Consider the following 19,908-nt stretch of genomic DNA (forward strand, 5'->3'; position numbering starts at 1 on the left):
GCAGTAAAAGGCTGGCTGCTGAAGTTCAGAATAGGTGACGGTCTGGGGGATGCCAGCCTTGGGTATGAGCTGGAAAGTATGGGACCCCTGTGACTGAAGATGTGGTAGGAACAGGACTAGAGGAATAAGGAGGGATAGGGGCTGAGAAGGTGAGAAGGCCAGTGGTGATCTTCCCCTACTATTGATTTCTTTTTTTTGTGGGGGGTCCATCTCTGTTGTGTTTGATTATTGGTTATGTTGTGTATGGAATTAGGCTCCACCCCGTCCATTTAGTTATTTTTACAGTCTATTCTCTTAAATATTGGTGGGCACTACGAGGCCCGAGTCTCGTTTCTAATCATGGTGAATACCAGTGGGATCCTGGTCAACAGGCTGGCATTTATTCTCAGTTTAATTCCTGTGAAGGAAATATGGGATGATGAAGACAGTCATGGTTGCAATAGTATGAACTAGCATTCTAACCTGAAGAAAGGATTCCAGAACTGAACTTCTTTATGCATATTTCCTATTTTTCAGCATCGGAGATTCAAATGATGACGCTTCCCCCAGGACAGTTTGTGATCACAGACAGCGGTGTGGCAACTCCTGTCACAACTGGCCAAGTGAAGGCGGTTACTCCGGTAAGCTGTGTGCTCGCGAAGGTTTTCCTGTCCACCCTGCTGCACCCGACTCCCCTTCCCTTGCCTCCTGCTCCCCAACCTGCAGTGTCTGAGTCAGAAGTACCTCTCCTGTGCTCCCATTACAACTTGAGGAGCTGCATTTGAACCCTGTCACAGTTTCATTATTGGTTTACTACGGTATCTATCTTTTCTCAGTAGGCAACGAATTAATTCCTTGAAAGCCATGTCTTGGTTGTTAACTCTTTTGTGCCTGTTTTATTCCCTTTGTACCGTTTCTTTACAAATTCCTCCCTCTTTCTGGCCCCGGGATCCCCTCCCCCCGTTAGGCCTCAGCTTTCTAAAGATGCTTTCTTCTTGCTCTAGGGTCATTATGTGTTGTCAGAAAGTCAACCGGAACTGGAGGAAAAGCAGGCTTCTGCCCTCTCTGGGGCAGTCCAGGTTCAGCCAACTGCTCACAGTGACTTAGACCCTCAGACAACCAGCCAACAGCAGCCCACACAGTACATCATCACAACCACCACCAACGGCAACGGGAGCAGGGAAGTGCATATCACCAAACCTTAACCGCCACCCTTGAGCTAGAATCCAGCGGTCACATCATGTCTCTTCTTATTCATACATCGGAAAGCTTCTGACACTCACAACTCTTTTTTACCATCTGTCATTCACCTGAGAGTTTGGAGGTTACGGTTTTGACACTGGTACAATGGACTGGGGTTTATTTTTATCAAGGCCATCTTTACCAAAAGGATTCTGGGAATCGCTGGTGTGGAATGGAGATCTTTCAGTGGCAAGTAGAGTTCAAAATGGAGAGATTTTGCCTCATTCGTGAGTTGATTTTTTTTTAAATACATTGATAAGCCTTACTTTTCCTTTGAGGGACCGTTAAGTGGCGTATTGTGTTTGTGCCAAAGGTGGAGAAAGGGTGTGACAAGTCCATGGCTATGGACCTCATTCCAAGCCGTGGCACCAAAGGAGAAGGGGCATTTTATGGGTCTGTGTTAGGCCAGAATTGCTTCATCTTTTGAGTTTGCAGGAACTTAACCAATGGGGCCTACTGACTATGAAAATAACCACGATGGAACAAAGGGGGACAGTGATATTCTGAAGGAAAAACTGTCTAAATTTTTTTTATTGCTGAGTGAAAAAAACAACAACTTGCCCTTTTTTTTTTTTTTTTAAATCACTGTTGGGCTATTGGTAATACTTCCCAGAGATACTGCCCTCAGCACATAAGGCCCAGAGACCAGGTTCTGCTGGATCTTACTTTATCAGTCCACAATGGTGGACTCCCTGTAAGAAAAAGGTTGCCTGATGTCAGCAGAATTTGAATTTCTGCATTAAAGCATTGCCACCATTCTCTGATGTGGTGGTAATGAGGAGATACTAGAGACAGCTGTACCAAGTAAAATTGCGGAGACGATATAATATGTATATAAAGTGAAAAGCACTGAAACCTTGTCCTGCCTTGCAGGATCCATACCATTCATTGGTAAAGGGTGAATTCCTTTCTCTTAGCATTCAGTGTATTTTAGGATTTATTTTAATGCTTTCTTAAAATGAACATTCTTTAAGGTTGGATGGAAAGGGGCCCTCCTCATTTCTTACCACTCTGACCTTAAACATGCCATAACTCATCTGGACCCTTTGGTATGACCAACTTCACACTTGGGGGTAATATAAGAATGTGGGGACCATTTATAATACATCAAGGCAATGATTTTCAACCTTTTTCACCTCCTGGCACACATAAACTAATTATTAAAATTCTGTGGCACACCAAAAATTGTATTTTTTTGCCAATCTGACAAAAAAATGTATAATTTTAATTGATTTACAAAAAAAAAATAATAATAATTTCCTACCCTTATTGCTCGAATATAAAGATTTCTGGTACCAAGAGCTAACCAATCAGGTGAAACCTTTTTATGCAATGCAACCAATAAGATGCAACTAATTGTTATATGATCTATCTATCTATATCTATATATATATATATAGGGTGTTCCCCCCAAATGTATACATACTTTGGGTTTTTATAAAGGCAATGTTTATTATAATACATATTCCTTTCAAAATTGAGCTATCTGCTATTCAAGTGTGTATACATTTTTGGGGAACACTGTATTTATGGTTCAAGTCAGAGTATTCATACCAGATGGCCATTGTTGTATTGTCATTTTACTTATTTGACAATCTGAGAAGAGGTCAGTGCCCCTGACTAAATAAATAGTCAGGAATTGAATGTTTTTCAAATTCTTCTTGCAGCACACTGGTTGAAAATCACTGCATTAAGGGATCTGGGAGAAATCCAATCTTTATGGCTATTACACTATCTGTAGAAAAGGGAAAAAAAATCTGCCTCAGTAATAGTTTTGCTTATATGCATTCCTATTTGTTAGCTATGAATTCATTGGGGGAAAACATCTTCCTCTTTTTTACTATACATTCCAATTGTACACAGAAAACGCTGCAGAGATCAGTATGTATTTTAACAACTTTTTATGATATACTAACACATTTTTAGAATAATTACTGATGGTAGAATTTATCACTGCAGAACAGAACGACCTGACTTAAATTGCAAATGAAATTAATTTATTTTATTTACATTTCTGGGTAAAAACTGGTTCTATCAATTAAGTATAGTAGCGTCTTTACTACAGTAAAGATAACTTTTCTGAATAGGTAAACAATGCAACTAAAACAACTTTACTAATATGTAGATTTTTGCACTTTATTTCTGAGACCTCATTTATTTAGTTACCCCTGAAAATTTGGGCACTAGGAGAACTTGAGAAAGTTACTTGGGAAATGTGCAGAAACTGAAAATGGACCCTGTATCTTTGGTAACAAAGGGATAAAATATTGACATTGAATGACATAATAGAGACTCTGGGTCCCACAGTCCCATGTTGTAATGATTGTACATATCCTAGGATCCAGTCTAGAATGACTTGCTAGGTGAAGAATACACTTCCCAAATGATCCAGTTTCGTTTTAATACCTTCAATTTGGCTCTCCTGGGTCCTTTTTAATTTGAATCAGCAAGAAGGTACCTCTCCCTCCTCACCTCAGGAGTAACACTGATTAACATAGAAAACTCTCACCAAATGGAATGTTCATTTTATACCAGTTATTTCAAGTTTTAAAATACACAGAAGGAAATGTGGAAGGACCTCTTTGTCTATTTCCTAAGTTTGTTTGTTTTTTTCTTTCTTTCTTTCTTTTGTTCTTATGTGGAATAAATAAATCTCGAAAGCTAATCTGTATATCATCAACCAGAGATGCAGGTGGCAGACAAGCCAAATACCACTGCTTTAAGATCAGGTATTCCGCACATTCATCCAAGGTAATAAATTTTCAAAAGAACTTGGATTTGAAGAGATGGCAGAGTATAAGTCATCTGAACACCCAGTATTGGGGGGAAAATGTTTGTAGCCAATGTTTATATTGTTTTGTTCCTTAAGACACATTGGCACTGGAGACTTCAATCAGTGCAGTGTAAATTTTGGAGTAACATAGATTTTACATTTTTATTGCTTGATTTGTGCCCCACATAATAGACATTTTATCATGTAAATTTCCTGTTAGCCAGGGAAAAAAAACTATTATTTTGATTCTTGAATTTTTTTATTTTTTATTTTATTTTTTTTAATTTCCAATGATCCTTTCAAAAAAAACTCTTAGGGCTAAAAAGCACTTCATGAGATGCTAAAGCCGACCCCTGGGGTTAAAAATGTTGACCCTCTCCTGTTATTTAAATGTGAACATTTATTGTACATTCAGTGAGTTATAGTGTTAATAGTCTTGTGCTACTCAGCAGGTGTAAAGATTAATAAATATTTTTTTAAATAAACATCTTCCTTGTTTGTATGTGTGACACTTTAAGAGCTCCTGAGACTGTTGAATTTTTTTTTCCTACTATTACAACTTACAGCGTTTTGACTCTTTGATTCACTGTGGTCTGGTGAAGCCTCCCTGGGAGGGAATTTGTGGATGACGGACTGTGGACTGATGTTCTTCTGCTTATTCACTTGGTGGTTTCAAATTCAAGAACTTACCAACTTTCTAACAGGAAATAAGGCTAGGCTTGCAGCCAGCAGGGGAGCAGAGAGGGTTTTTTTCTTTTTTGTTTGTTTGTTTTTTTTTGAAACTTCTACTTTCCAAAAAGGGAGGGATCTTTTTTGGGGGCCTCCAGCTTCTCTGACGTAGTTGTATCCGATCCGGCTGTGTGGCTCAGTAGGTGAGCCTGGACCTATGAACCAGGAGGTCACCATTGGATTCCTGTCCAGCCACATGCCGGCTTGGGTTGTGGGCTCCACCTCCGCTGGGGGCGTGCAGGAGGCAGCCCTGGATAATTCTCCCATCATTAATGTTTCTATAGTTTGCTCCCTCTCCCTTCCTCTCTGAAATCAATAAAGAAATGTATATTTTTTAAAAAGTTTTTTTAAAAAAAAAAACTTTATATAAAATAGAGAACTGAGGATGATCTCTGCACATCTGCTGGAAGTAGCTGTGGAGTGTGAAGCCAGTGAGTAAGAAGAAAGAGACATAGATTCTTAACAAGAGGAACGTTATCCAGTTTCAAATGTATTTCTTCAGTGTATATAATTTCTTCCGACATCCAGGGTCCTGGGTCGGGAGGGAGAAATGGGAACACACGAGGGGGCGGGGGGCAATAGGCTCGAGTTCCCTTTCTCCTCAATGTAAAAGAGAAACTGCAGTTTTTCAAAATGGGAATTAATAGTGCATAGTACTAAAAATTGGAATTAATCGTGCATAGTACAAAGATAGTTGATAGAAAATCCTTAGCATAGTGTCTGGAGCAAGGTATGCCCTCTGCAAACCTTACCTAATAAAACTGCATTCAGTGAGTCGGGTTTTGGGGCCTCAATTCGCGGCCAGGTGAAAACTACACACCGCCTCTACCCTCCAGAAACTTCTAAACCAGCTGCGACCTTCAAGCTGGTTGCAAACTGCCAGCAGAGAGAGCTTCAACCATTCCCTTTCCGCCCCACCCAAGGCCCGGCCCCGCCCTAGGCCCGGCCCCGCCCCGCCCCAGGCCCCGCCCCTCCCCAGGTCCCCCTCCGCTTCTCTACTCATCGTCCTGGCTCCGCCCACAGACACGCCTCTGCAGGCCACGCCTCACGCAGCCCCGCCCCGACGTCCCAGGCCCCGCCTCTCTAGGACCCGCCCCCCGGCATCCAAGGCCCCGCCCCTTCCGCCGGAGCCCGGAGCGTGCACGCCTTGCGAGGGCGAGCGCGTCTTGCAGCCCGCGGGCCGAGGACCGCAGCGGGCCGCGCGGCCCGCGCTTGCGGCCGAGGTGAGGGCGGGCCCTAGGGGGCGAAAGGGTTAAGACGTTGCGGGGGGGCGGGGGAGCAGAGGGAGGGAGGTGCTGCGGGCTCCGAGGGTCGCTGCTCGGGTGGGTCTGTGGCGGGGACCGGGCCTGTTGGAGCTGGTGGCCCGGTTGGGAGGAAGGGGGTCAGGGTTGGGGCGGAGGGGCCTGGGCGCAGTGGTGCAGATTGGAAGGGTGGGACCTGGGCCTCGGGCTGGGACGGGGTTGACTAGGCGACGACGGCTTTGGAGCCTGGGGTGGCCCCGGAAGGAGCCTAAGGTTTAGGTTGTTTGGGGGAATCGGGAGAGGCCGGGGAGGGTCGTTTAGCCCTGATGCAGAAGAAAGGCCGTTGGGAGAGGCCTTCTTGGTCTAGGAAAGAGGTCCAGATGCCACAAGACTTAGAAATCCTTGGCTTCCGGGGTTCCAACCTCTGGCAGTTGCCTGCTTTTTTTGTATTTGGAGAGCCGATTCAGAATGGTAGCAGGGCAAAGGTTGCCCCTGGGTAAGATTCAATTTAGCTCCTGGTCCACAGAATTGAAGACACTTGGGAGCAAGTTGTGAAACAGGTGATCCTCCTAAGAGGCAGGTGGAACACCCGCTTTGCAGCTCTTAACCCTGCTGTATGTCAGTTTAAATTGGGACTTGATTCTCAGCAGCGGGTTGCTTCTGCATTTTTGTTTTTTGTGCTTTCTCACCTGCTTCAGTCATGTAGCACATGAGATGTTTAGGGTGTTGTAATTCACTGTGGCTGGCAGGGGTACACAGCTGCTTGGTTCAACACTGACCCATCCGCTGGGTCTCTCGTAGATCTGAAGATAAACTTGAAGTAATTCAGCGGGGAGGTGCTTGTTTTAACAGTAAATTGACAGGTTTGCTGTTTATCATTTGAGAATTTCAGAATGAGAAGTCATTCCGTTACTACGTTACGTGACTGCGTTAAGTCACGTAAACTCATCCATCTAGAGATTGTTCCTTGCAGGAATCCAAGATTGGCCTAACCACCCTTCACCAATTGACACCTGGCGAGGTAAGATTTGTCCAGAGTCACTGAGATGTGAAGTTTGGTATTTTGATTTGTAGCTTCTTTTTAAAAATATATTTTATTGATTTTTTACAGAGAGGAAGGGAGAGGGATAGAGAGCTAGAAACATTGATCAGCTGCCTCCTGCACACCCCCAACCCGGGATGTGTCCACACCAAGGTACATGGCCTTGACTGGAATCGAACCTGCGACCGACCCTTCAGTCCGCAGGCCAATGCTCTATCCACTGAGCCAAACCGGTCAGGGCCATGTGGTCTTTTTTTCTTTTCTTTTCTTTTTTTCTTTCTTTTTTTTTCTGTGCTTGTTATTGCTTGCCCATTTGGTAGGAATAGGAGATAGAGCATGGGCTTAGCCAGTGTTCCTGGAGTGATGGAGTCCAAGCTCCTTGTTCCTGAGAGCTTTGTTACATGGATTCTAGCCATCAGCCTTGTGAAATGTTTTCATATGTACTTTTCTAACGGTGGCCAGCTGTGTTCTGTTATTAAAGGAAGGAGAAAAATAGCATTACATTTACATGGCTATAAAAATCGGATGGACCAACTAAAGGTGGGTTGGCCTCCACGTAGCAGAAGGTAACGGTCAGGTTCTTGGAGCCTCGCGTTTATTTGGACTAATAAGGTCACTATAAGGTGCTCCCTTTTCATGATGTAAACCGGAAGTTTAGATAGGGTGTATTGTGTGTAGTGTTAAGAAATGACTCTGCCGTGAGCCTCAGTCCTGTCCCTGAGGTCAGGCAAGTTATTTATCTATTTGTTTTACTGTCTGTAGAATAGATATAATAACCCCGCCTTTCACAGCTGTAAGAATTAAATGACGTAGGCCCTCATTAAGTAACTTATTGTTAATGTCTGAGCTTGATGAGTCTGTGTGAATTTTCTTTTGTGAAAGAGCAAAGACTTAATTGCTAAAAAGAAAACAGAAAAACACCACAATTGTTAAATTATGTTTTTTTAAAAAAAAGTATTTTATTAAATTTTTACAGAGAGGAAGGGAGAGGGATAGAAAGGTAGGTCAGCTGCCTCCTGCACACTCCCCACTGGGATGTGCCCGCAATCAAGTTACATGCCCTTGACCGGAATCAAACCTGGAACCCTTCAGTACGCAGGCTGAGGCTCCATCCACTGAGCCAAGCGGTGAGAGCTGTTAAATTATGTTATAGTGGAGTCTAGAAGTCTAAATTATGTGCTCTGCTGATCCATTCTTCGAGTCTGCTTTTGCTTATGTGTAAAGTGAAGTTAGAAAACCTATAAATTTGGGAGCTAGAAGAAGTCTGGTAGGATTTTAAAGTTCAGATGACTGTGGAGTGGTGGGCAGGAGGGAGAAGAGCTGTTCAGCTGTAGTTAGGGAGTGAGGATAAGGGCTAAGGGAGGGTTTGCGGTGGAATATTTTCTGGGCCAGAGTTATTTCCTGAAGGAGCGTGTCCACCAGATCCCTGGGATTTCTGCCTTTCTGTCTCAAGCCGTGCCTGCCTGTGTTTGTCTAGATTCCCCGTGGAACATAAAACATGGATTCCTTGGACCATATGCTGACGGACCCCCTGGAACTGGGTCCGTGTGGAGATGGCCATGGGGCACGGATTATGGAGGACTGCCTCCTGGGGGACACCAGGGTCAGTCTGCCGGAGGACCTTCTGGAGGATGTGAGTTACACCGTCACCCCCTTTTCCTCTCTCGACCTCCTCACAGCTACTGTTCTCATCCTTGCAGTCTCATGTTAAGGATAAAACTTCTGTTTCATTCTCTGTACTGCAATCAGAGTGATCTCTGTCTTTTTTTGTGGAGAATCTGTTGAATACTCTTGAGTAGGGAATAAATGATAAGCTACATTCTGCATGTTTAATAACTTGATAATATGTGATAAAGCCCTATTTTTAACAAGTTAGTTTTCAGCAACGAGCGAGAAGTTTTTTTAAAGAGGAGAATTATGTCTATGTTTACATCGATTACCCATATTGTGATTCATGAAACCAAACCCAAATGTGTCCTCTCTGGCTATAAGGAACCTGCTCGTCAGTTATTCATGTGTGTCCTGGGCAAGCATATCAGCGTGCTGTGACCACTTTCACAGGCTGTGATCATTATCATTAAGATGGCTGCCATGTATTAAGTGCTCAGTATGTGGAAGGCGCTAGGTGCTGAGACATCTGTTTCTCTGTCTTGGTTTATTTTGTATATTTTAAACATAGTTGCTGTGTCATAAAGCTGACATCCATCTGAGCATCATCCAGCTTTAGGAGATAATTTTATTTAGTCATATTTGGTTCAGATTTCTCTTTCATAATATGTGCTGTGCCAGCACTGCTAAGGGTTTGGCGAGCCTGAGGGGGACTGGTGAAGGATGAAGAAAAGACAGACAAAGAGAATAAGCTGGGTCTAGGTGGATCTTCTGTGCCTGGCTGAGGCCACAGAACAGATCCAGACTGCAAAGCTGATGCTCTATTTATAGTCAGGGACAAATAATGTAATTTACAATGTTCTTGTAAGTATCAATTATTTTGACAGCACTTGCTGCCCCTCCCATAGCCCACTAGCTACCCAGGAAAGATTGAGGGAACAGTTCTAAGATCAAGCTCAGTTATGCTTAGAGGGCCGTGCCCTCCAAGCTGGGACTTGTTTGAGACTTTGCCAGCAGGTCAGGCCGAGGCTTAACTCTATAACCGCTTCCTACAATAATATGTCAGACATTTTAGATAAAATTAAAGCCGCCAGTCTGCCCTTATTTTATTCCCTCTCTTCACCTGAAGTAACAACCACTGAAGTCACTGTATATCCTTCCATGTGTCCTCTTTCAAGTAAATCTCCTGTGTCACTCAGTCAGCAAACACTTTTTTTCATCAATCACCTTCTTTAGGCCAGACCCTGAGGTGCTGGGAATAAAGTGGTGAGCACCAATTAGCTCGCAGGGGAACTCGGAGCCGAGGTGCTTTGTGTATTCATGCTGAGACCGTTGATGGCTCCCTTTGCCCAAACGGTAAAGGCACAAGTACTGAACATGCTCACAGGTCCCTTGTCCCTCCTGCTTGCTTCTCCACCTCTCCTTCCCTGTCCTTGTGCCAGCCTCATGTTGCCTGAATTCTTTTTGTTTTTGGGTTTTTAACCCTTTTGCCTCAGTCTTTTTTTCTTTTCCTTATCATCCCTCAATGTCATTTATTTATTTTTTAAAATATATTTTATTGATTTTTTACAGTGAGGAAGGGAGAGGGATAGAGAGCTAGAAACATTGATGAGAGGGAAACATCGACCAGCTGCCTCCTGCACACCCCCTACTGGGGATGTGCCCGCAACCAATGTACATGCCCTCGACTGGAATCGAACCTGGGACCTTTCAGTCCACAGACCGATGCTCTATTCACTGAGCTAAACTGGTTTCAGCCCTCACTGTCTTTTAAAAAAATGTATCCTATATAATAAAAGGCTAATATGCAAATTGTCCCTTTGGGAGTTTGACTGCTCGCTATGACATGTGCTGACCACCAGGGGGCGGTGCAAAAACAAAGGAAGGCCCCAGCTGGCCCTGATTGCCAACCAGGCCTACGGACCCTTCCTATGTACAAATTTTGTGCACTGGGCCTCTAGTATATATTTTTATTGATTTCAGACAGGGAGAGGGAGAGAGCAATAGAAACATCAGTGATCAGAGAGAATCGTTGATCAGCAGCCTTCTCTGTGCCCCACTGGGGATTGAGCCCACAACCCAGGCATATGCCCCGACCGGGAATTGATCCGTGGCCTCCTGGTTCATAGGTCGATGCTCAACCGCTGAGCCACGCCGGTCGGACATCCCTCACTATCTTAAATGTCACTTCCTCTGGTAGGTGTTCTCTGAAGCCTTCAGTCCGGGAGGTGTGCTTCTCCTATGTGCTCATAGGTAAACTTCTTAAGCTGCGTTGTAATTGCTTGTTTAATATTTCCCACAACCAGACAGTATGTATGCAGTACTAGTCTGTCTTAGTATCACATAGATGTCCAGTATGTGATTGTTGAACTGAAAATGAGCTCCATCCCGCTGCTTCTCACTCTCAGCAGGTGACCTCAACTCCTCAAGCTCTCTCCTCTCGTGTTAACTTTTTCCTGCCACTCATTTTTGCTAAACTCGGATTTCTGCCGACATGTCCCCTGCTGACAGAAATGGTTCCCAGATACGGTTCTCTCTACTCAGATTATTTTCCTCTGGATTACTTGCTGTTGGATGTAAGACTTCGGTTTATAGGTAGTCTTTATGAATCTCTCAAGTTTTGAGAATTGAGGAAAGATGAGTAGAATTTTAGTTTGTTTAAAAACACTTAAAACTTGAATGGTGGCAATCTCTCTCTCAAAACTTGAATGGTGGCAATGGTTGCCCAACAGTGTGAACGGACTTAATGCTACTGAACCGTACAGTTAAAAATGGGTAAAATGGGAAGTTTTATGTCATACATATTTTATCACACAGAAAACATAGAAACCTCCTTTTCTCTCGCTGACTTTTCTCCTGCTTCCTCTCATTCTCCCAGCCCGAGATATTCTTTGAGGTGGTCAGCCTCTCCACGTGGCAGGAAGTGTTGAGTGACACCCAGCGCGCGCACCTCCAGCAGTTCCTGCCCCGCGTTCCGGAGGACAGTGCTGAGCAGCAGAACCAGCTGCTCCTGGCCCTGTTCAGGGGCGAGAACTTCCGCTTCGGGAACCCCCTGCACATCGCCCAGAAGCTCTTTCGAGGTGCGTAGCTCAGCAGGCTTTCGGGGGGAGAGGAAGGTGGGGACCCATTCAGTTATGTGCAGGCATTCCTTTCAGTCTGTCTGTTATGTACAAACTAGAGGCCTGGTGCACGAAATATATGCGAGAGGAGGCCTTCCTTCTGGCTGCTGGCACCCAGCATCCGGGCTTCCCTTGCAGTCCTGGCTTCATCCGGAAGGTTGTTGAGAAGGATGTCCGGTCTAATTAATATATTATACATTTATTATTATAGATAGGTACCGACTCAGCAGATTGGTTTTGTGCAACACTTGCTGCCTATGCCATCTTTAAAAAAAAACAAAAACAAACAAACAAAAAACTTACATAGGAAATATATAAATCATAAATGTATTGCTCAGTGATTTATTATAATATGAATTCAGCTATGTAAAACAACCACCTAGATCAAGAAATAAAACATTACCAACATCGCCCTGGCCCTTGTGATTTCAGAAGTTAGTGTCAGCCTGAGCCCTAAAGGATCATAAGTTCGATTTCCAGTCAAGGGTATGTGCCTGGGTTGCAGGTTTGATCCCCAGACTAGTTTGGGGTGCTTGTAGGCGGCAGCCAATTGCTGTTTCTCTCTCTCTCTTTCTCCCCACTCTCTCCCTTCCACTTCCTAAATATCAATGGAAAAAATACCCTTGGGTGAGGATTAACAAAAATAAATAAACAAAAATACCAACATATTATAGGCACCTTTATGACTAGTCTTTAAATAATTTTCAATAATAGTTTACTATTTGCATGATTACATATGTGTGTGTGTGTGTGTGTGTGTGTGTGTGTGTCTGAATTACATACACTTTTCTGCAGAAAGCATGATACTACTTCCAATCTCTTTAGCATTTATGTATCTCTTAGCAAGGACATTTTCCCACACGATCACAGTCCTCTCTATTACACCCAAGACATTTTACATTGAGCAAAAAGTATCACAGAGTATCACCATGCAAATTGTCTCTGTTGTCCCCAAATGGCCTTTATAGTTGTCTCTTAAATCCAGGACCAATTCAAGGTTCATGCCTCGTGTTTGGATCTCATGTCTCTTCGCTTCCTGAATCTAGGGCCCTCTGCCCCCCCCCCCCCCCCCCCCCCCCCCCGCCCTTGTCTTTGAAAACACTGACGTTTTTGAGGAGCCTAGGACACTTGAATTGTAAAACATCCTGTTTTCTGGGGAATTGTCTTCTTGTTTTCTCATGATTAGATTTGGGTTAAACTCTACGGGACATGTTATTTCTTTCCCACTGTCATCTCCGAAGGCAGGTGGTGCCTGTTTTTCCATTGTTGGTGATGCCATGTTTGAGCCCTTGTTTAAGGGATGTCTGCCAGACCTACTGGTTGTAAGGGACCTTTTTCATTGTATAAAAAGCAATCTGTAGGATAATGCTTGGGGACCACGTGACGTTCTTTATTTTCTTTTTTAAAACAATACATATTTATTATAGAGAAATTAGGAATACAGATAATCAAAAGAGGAAAATAAAATCACTCTTAATTCTACCACCCAGACATAACCGTATTTAATGTTACGTGAACCACATAGAGAAATGGAAATACTTTTTCTTCTTTTTTTGGGGGGGAAGGGTGAGTTATTTTTATTTTTTCCCCAAGACCACGTGATACTCATTTTCCAAAAGCCCTTATTTTACTCTGGTTTTAGCACCCAATAATAATTCTTTCCTGAGAAAGTAGGGTATGTGGCCTGTTCAGGGAACAGCATGGAGGCCATTGGGGATGGGGTAGAGTGAGCAAAAGAGGGATTGGTGAAATATGAGGCCACAGGTGGCACGAGGCAGGTCATGAAGGGCCTTATAGGCCATCTTTAGGGTCTCAGCTTTTATTGAATGTGGAGGGAGACCATGGGACCAAGCCACCATTGTCACATAGACCACTGCAGCTGTTTTTCTTTCATCTTGCTTTCAGCATGTCATTCTTCTGCTTTAAACCGTCATTGCTCTTAGGATAAAATCCACGCATGACCTAAAAGCTTATGTCTGATCTCAGGTCATCTTCCCAGGTCATCTTGTGTCGCTCTCAGCTACCACCTTCTCTGCTTTAGTCTTCAGACATTTCTGTACGTCCCCTACTGGGGATTGAACCCACAACCTGGGCATGAGTCCTGACTGGGAATGGAACCGGCAACCTTTCGTTGTATGGGACAACACCCAACCAACTTAGCCACACCAGCCAGGCATATGTTCCTCCCAGTTTTTCATTTTGAAAACTTGTAAGCATAAAGAAAAGTTGAAAAATAATATAACAAACATTCGTATAATGTTCACTTATACTTATCAGTTGTTGATATTTTGCTGCAGTTGCTTTAATCTGGCTTCATTTTTGCGTCATCTCTTAGAGATCCCTTTCCTGATTGAACTCTCCTTGCCCTTCCGTTCTCTGGCGTTAACTTCCCTATCGTACTTAAGAGAGTTGACTGTTACTTATCTGTTTACCTGTTTATTTGCTGTCTCTCCCTCGGGACTGTAGGCTCCACTTACACAAAGGTTATCTCCTACCCCTGCCCCCAATATTATATATCCCAGCTTAGTAGACTGAACCACATTTCCAGAACACGTTAAATATTTACTGACTGATGTATATATGTTGTACCTCGGTTCTTTTAAGATGGACACTTCAACCCTGAGGTGGTCAAGTATCGGCAGCTCTGCTTCAAGTCGCAGTACAAGCGGTACCTCAACTCCCAGCAGCAGTATTTCCACCGGCTGCTGAAGCAGATTCTGGCTTCCCGGAATGTAAGTGATGTCAGGAAGCGGATGTGCAACGGGCAGTGAACGCACCAGTTTCATGACCTCAAGAAGTGGCTCAGGTGTAAAATACGAAAGATACCACTAAAGGAAAAAACATGCTACCAATTAAGCTATAATACAATTAAACTATATTATTATTTCTTTTAAAAAATATTTTTTTAATTGATTTTTTTTACAGAGAGGAAGGGAGAGGGACAGTGAGCTAGAAACATTGATGAGAGAAAAACATCGAACAGCTGCCTCCTGCACACCCCCTATTGGGGATGTGCCTGCAACCAAGGTACATGCCCTTGGCCGGAATCGAACCTGGGACCCTTCAGTCCGCAGACCGACGCTCTATCCACTGAGTCAAACCGGTTTCGGCAATTCTTGCTTATGTTCAATTTTAAGAAGTACCCTGATCTCAGAAATGTTAAAACGGGGGAAAAGATATCTCTTAAAAATGGGTGAAATATTGTAGCTTCAGTATTTACCACGATAAACAAATGGCTCTCAGCTCCATCATGGTGCAGGGGACCAGGCTGCGCTAGGGTAGGAGTGGGGGCCACATGGGCCCCTGAGAGCCATGTGGGGTAGGCAGAGCGCCAACCTCATTGGGCCCGGGCTGGATCAGTCTGCTAATTCTTTGAGACAAAGTCTGGCTTTCAGTGGTTTAAGCTTCAGTAAGGAAATATTTGGGTCTCTAGTGTAATGAGCATTCGCCATGGGATAATCAAAATACTAGGCTGTTTTTATTTGGCATCATCACATACACATCTTTTGTTTTTAAAATATATTTTATTGATTTTTTTACAGAGAGGAAGGGAGAGAGATCGAGAGCTAGAAACATCAATGAGGGAGAAACATCGACCAGCTGCCTCCTGCACACTCCCCACTGGGGATGTGCCCGCAACCAAGGTACATGCCCTTGACCGGACCTGGGACCTTTCAGTCCGCAGGCTGATGCTCTATCCACTGAGCCAAACCGGTTTTGGCAACATACACCTCTTTTTTGTAATCTGGAAAGAAGGAGTGGAGCTTATTAGACAACGAAGCGAAGAGAATGTAGACTTAGAGAAGGTACCAGAACAAGCTTCCGAGCTGACGTTCGTTCCCCCGTCTGGCCTTCCTAGGACCTCCTGGAAATGGCCCGTCGGAGCGGCCCGGCCCTTTCCTGGCGGCAGAAGCGCCCTTCGCCGTCCCGCACCCCCGAGGAGCGGGAGTGGCGCACGCAGCAGCGCTACCTGAAGGTCCTGCGGGAGGTGAAGGAGGAGTGCGGTGACACGGCCCTGTCGTCCGACGAGGAGGGTGAGCGTCCCGGGCCCTGGGAGTGGCCGAGGAGCTTGCTGTGTGGTTGGAGCCAGTGGTAGCCATTGATCCCCCCAGCAAAGAAGCTGTCCCGTAGTCTGTCGGGGGGTGGGTGGGGGTGGGGGTGGACGCTCCTGTTAGGTGGGGCATGGCTGCACATGAGTTTTACCTGTGATGGGTACTCGACACTGGTGTAGGTGAGCTGGGCCCTGGTGGCAGGGCTCTCCGCGGCGGGCCTGTCTGGTCCCCGTGTGCCCCTTGAGAGAACTGCTTTTCCCCCCACAGGAGAGTAGTAGTGACTGGTGGCCTGCTGCAATGCGACCCATCACTGGTGAAGTCTCTTCCCGGAAGAGCCGTTTAAATGGCCTCAGTGCTCCAGCTCGCCCGGGGAAGGGTCGGAAAGGAATGGTGGAACCCTGGCCTCCCTGTTGTTGGCTTGCCCTTGTTGCACCCAAATGGCCACTTACCCAATCTCCCTGTTGGAGTCCACAGCCACGTGGGATTCACAAGAAACATTTTCTTTTGAAGATCTCAGCTCATGGCTCCCGAGCTCCCCAGCGCGCTCTCCTAGCCCCGCGGTGCCCCTGAGGGTGGTGCCCACGCTTTGCACCACAGACATGAAAACTGCAGGTGAGGACGGAGCGGCTGCGGCTGGCATTCTGGGAAATGTGCAGGGAGATGTGAGGACTCCTTTGGAGGGAGGTGGGGCCAGATTCTTACCTGCCAGGAAAACAAAGCAGTGTTCCTTGGAATTGGAGACATTTGGGTACAATTCCACTTTAAAAAATATATATATTTTATTGATTTTTTTTACAGAGAGGAAGAGAGAGGGATAGAGAGTTAGAAACACCGATGAGAGAGAAACATCCATCAGCTGCCTCTTGCACACTCCCTACTGGGGATGTGCCTGCAACCAAGGTACATGCCCTTGACGGGAATCGAACCTGGGACCTTTCAGTCCGCAGGCCGACGCTCTGTCACTGAGCCAAACCGGTTTCAGCTAACTCCACTTTTTTACAAGCAGATAGGCCTGCCTTCCTTTGCTTTGAAATTTTTTTTTAGGAACTGATCAGCTGGTATTTTGCGCTGAAGCAGAAAATTAAAACAAAATAGCACTAAGGGGCATTTCAATAATAGAACAAAGGGGTAACCAGGGCCATGGCAATTTCTCAGAACATCTGTGAAGTTAGGGAAGGATTTATTTTTAATATGTTTTTATTGATTTGAGAAAGAGAGGAAGGTGGAGGGTGAGGTGGGGAGAGAGACATCAGTGTGAGAGAGAAACACTGGTTGGTTGCTGCCTGCATGCACTCTCACCAGGGATTGAGCCTGCCTCCTGGTATTTGCCCTGACCAGAATTGAACCAGTGACCTTTAGGTGCACAGAATGACACTCAACCACTGACCCACACCGGCCAGGGCAGAGAAGAATTTTTAATTGGGATAGCAATCAGAAGAATGTTAAGAACCTTGAATGTGTTTTAGGAGCAGCTAAGTAAATGAGGTCATGGTTATTGACCAATGCATAGAAAAACTGCAGAGTCAACCCCATGACTGTTTCAAGACTGATGGTACTTACAGTACACAGCCCTCAGAAGGGAAGCTCAGAGACATACCTTCGTTTTGAACGTCACAGGTGACCAGAAAGATTTAGATTTCAGCATCACGTTGTGAATGACTTAGTGCATGTGGTTTGGTTCATTCCCTCTCAGATAAGATAGAGCTGGGGGACAGTGACCTGAAGATAATGCTGAAGAAGCACCATGAGAAGCGGAAACATCAGCCGGTAAGAGTGGGGGCCGGGCGTGCTCGTTCGCGGTTTTCAGTGTCCAGTCTCTGGGTTGGCTATTGTGAGGAGCACACAGGTAGACACTACCTTGTTTCTGCTTCTTTTCCTTATCGTTAGAGGGCAGGACACCTGTAGACGGTAGTTGAAAGGTGTAAGAAGACACATGCTTTAACCTTATTTTTAGTTATTTACTTATTTATATTTTTATTGATTTCAGAGAGGAAAGGAGAGGGGGAGAGAGAAACATCAGTGATGAGAGAGAGAATCACTGATGGGCTATTTCCTGCATGTTCCCCATTGCAGATCGAGCCTGCAACCCGGGCATGTGTTCTTGACCAGAATCAGACGTGGGACCCTTCAGTTAACAGGCCAACGCTCTATTTACTGAGCCAAACCAGCTAGAGCCGTACTTTGACTTTATATAAGGCACTCTGAAAATAGTGTCTGATTTAATCTTTGCTCAAGACTGATGTTGAATCGTACCCATTTTACCAGTGCCCAACCTGGCCCTACAGCTAGTCGGAGGCTGAGCCAGGGTCAGATCCTGTGCTCTGCCCACTCTTCTCTGTTTCTAAGCTCTACCTAATCAAGGTGATTCCAGTGCAGCCGCATCAGAGAGCTCAATAGGGAGAGGAGGCAGTTCGCCTAAGGCAGGTGGCGAGATGGGGAGACTCCCACAGTGGAAGTCAGAACCGACTGTGTTCCCCACCTGCTCTGTGGTATTGGGCAAGTCCCTTAACTTCTCTGAATCTCGTTTTCAGACTGTAAAAATGGATGGGGAATGTCCGGCTCTCAGGCTGAATAAGGTTGCAAAGTCATTTGGTCTGGCCCTGCCAAGGCATTAGGGGTGAATTAATTAAACGTTTAAGCAAATAAAGCAGGCTAATTTTTAAGTTGATAATTTTGTATGGCCCACGAATGAGGTTATACATGTCCAAAAGGCCCCTGGCAGAAAAAAAGACCCCACCCTTGCTGTAAAACATGATCTTGAACAAGGCTATTTGAAGAACATGCCAAGTGAGGAATGTGAAAGAGCTTTATAAATGCCATACAGTAGAAAGGTTGGCACTGGTTTCTCCTCTGCCTCTTTATGAAGAGCAGTTTTTATGTTTATAATTTTTATTCAGCATGATTTTCTTAAGTTGCACGTAACATCTATTCATCTGTTGGGTAAATTGGTAAAACGCCCAGCAGTTTGGGCTCCATATTTGGCCTCCATAACAAATCTCTGGTGTCACATCTAGGATCACCCGGACCTTTTGACGGGGGACCTGACTCTCAATGACATCATGACTCGCGTCAATGCTGGGAGGAAAGGCTCTCTAGCAGGTAAATGACGCCCTCGGTGGGCAGCCGTCACCTGACTGGTGCTAAATTCCGTTAACCTATGTATATGTTGGAAAACAGAAATCACAGCTTGCTTCTTGCTGATAGCCTTTTTTGGTTATTTGCTCTAGTGGTCTGATAGGTGGAATGTGAATATAGAATCAGAACAGCAGATCATTGATGCCTGAATAACTGTTAAAATTAATTTGTAAATCACTCTTTGGGTTTGGTAAACTGAAATGTCTTGCTTTTGAGACTCTTCTTTCTTTTGGACTCCCACATTCCCGGATGTATAGAAAATGCAGTTCTGTGATTTGTGTTGCTTTTTCTTCGCAGCCCTGTATGACTTGGCTGTCCTTAAAAAAAAGGTTAAGGAGAAAGAGGAGAGGAAGAAGAAGAAAATAAAAGTGATCAAGTCAGAAGCAGAGGACTTGGCCGAGCCCTTGAGCGGGACGGAAGGGCTCCCGCCTCTCTCACAGGCTCCGTCTCCGCTGGCAGCGCCTGCCATCAAGGAGGAGTAAGTGAGCCACAGAGCTGACCCCGCGGGGTGGAGGATGGGCGAAGGGTGACCCAGGACTGGTGCTTGGGGTGGCCTGGTGACCTGACTCTCAGTGACATCATGACTCGAGTCAACGTTGAATCATAAGCCCAGCGTCCCGGGGTTCTACCCGGGCAAGTACATAGTGTGGCCCTTTAGTGAACTCTTGTGATAGACAGGAGGCTTGGAGGGCTTACACCAGCTAGGGATGTGTTCTTGGTCCTTTTCGTTCTTATGTTTTTCCTCCTCCATTAGGCCTCTGGAAGACCTCAAGCCTTGCCTGGGAATCAATGAGATATCTTCCAGCTTCTTCTCTCTTCTCCTCGAGATCTTGCTGCTGGAGGGGCAGTCTAGCCTTCCTGTGGTAAGAGTTGTGGGAAAGTCAGACATATATCTAAAGTTTTCAAACGGTAGAAAACCTTAATGTTCTGCAGCAAGGGTGGGGAGCCTTCATTTATTTTTTATTTTTTTTGCCAAGTGCCATTTGGA

General features: G+C 45.0%; 2 protein-coding genes across 10 annotated transcripts in view; both read left to right on the top strand.

Moving 5' to 3' along the window:
• PRDM10 (PR/SET domain 10) overlaps nucleotides 1-4,479 on the top strand; it is a 59,827-nt gene extending 55,348 nt beyond the window's left edge. For all 4 annotated transcript variants that reach the window (XM_036449245.2, XM_045585437.1, XM_036449248.2 and 1 more), the window contains 2 exons: nucleotides 517-620; nucleotides 984-4,479. In XM_036449245.2, the coding sequence (XP_036305138.1) occupies nucleotides 517-620; nucleotides 984-1,184 (305 nt within the window). In that variant the 3' untranslated portion in view covers nucleotides 1,185-4,479. The remainder of the gene's footprint in view (nucleotides 1-516; nucleotides 621-983) is intronic.
• Nucleotides 4,480-5,841: 1,362 nt separating this feature from the next.
• The window catches only part of NFRKB (nuclear factor related to kappaB binding protein), a 28,888-nt gene continuing 14,821 nt past the window's right edge, over nucleotides 5,842-19,908 (top strand). For 4 of the 6 annotated variants that reach the window (XM_036448780.2, XM_036448782.2, XM_045585439.1 and 1 more), the window contains exons 1-11: nucleotides 5,848-5,946; nucleotides 6,849-6,985; nucleotides 8,484-8,639; nucleotides 11,493-11,694; nucleotides 14,338-14,465; nucleotides 15,593-15,767; nucleotides 16,260-16,397; nucleotides 17,479-17,552; nucleotides 18,800-18,884; nucleotides 19,218-19,398; nucleotides 19,675-19,783. In XM_036448780.2, the coding sequence (XP_036304673.1) occupies nucleotides 8,505-8,639; nucleotides 11,493-11,694; nucleotides 14,338-14,465; nucleotides 15,593-15,767; nucleotides 16,260-16,397; nucleotides 17,479-17,552; nucleotides 18,800-18,884; nucleotides 19,218-19,398; nucleotides 19,675-19,783 (1,227 nt within the window). In that variant the 5' untranslated portion in view covers nucleotides 5,848-5,946; nucleotides 6,849-6,985; nucleotides 8,484-8,504. Of the gene's footprint in view, nucleotides 5,947-6,848; nucleotides 6,986-8,483; nucleotides 8,640-11,492; nucleotides 11,695-14,337; nucleotides 14,466-15,592; nucleotides 15,768-16,259; nucleotides 16,398-17,478; nucleotides 17,553-18,799; nucleotides 18,885-19,217; nucleotides 19,399-19,674; nucleotides 19,784-19,908 lie in introns of all 6 variants that reach the window. The other 2 variants (XM_036448781.2, XM_036448783.2) reach the window with 2 other exon arrangements.

Source organism: Pipistrellus kuhlii, unplaced genomic scaffold, assembly GCF_014108245.1.
Source record: "Pipistrellus kuhlii isolate mPipKuh1 unplaced genomic scaffold, mPipKuh1.p scaffold_m20_p_20, whole genome shotgun sequence".
Lineage (NCBI taxonomy): Eukaryota > Metazoa > Chordata > Mammalia > Chiroptera > Vespertilionidae > Pipistrellus > Pipistrellus kuhlii.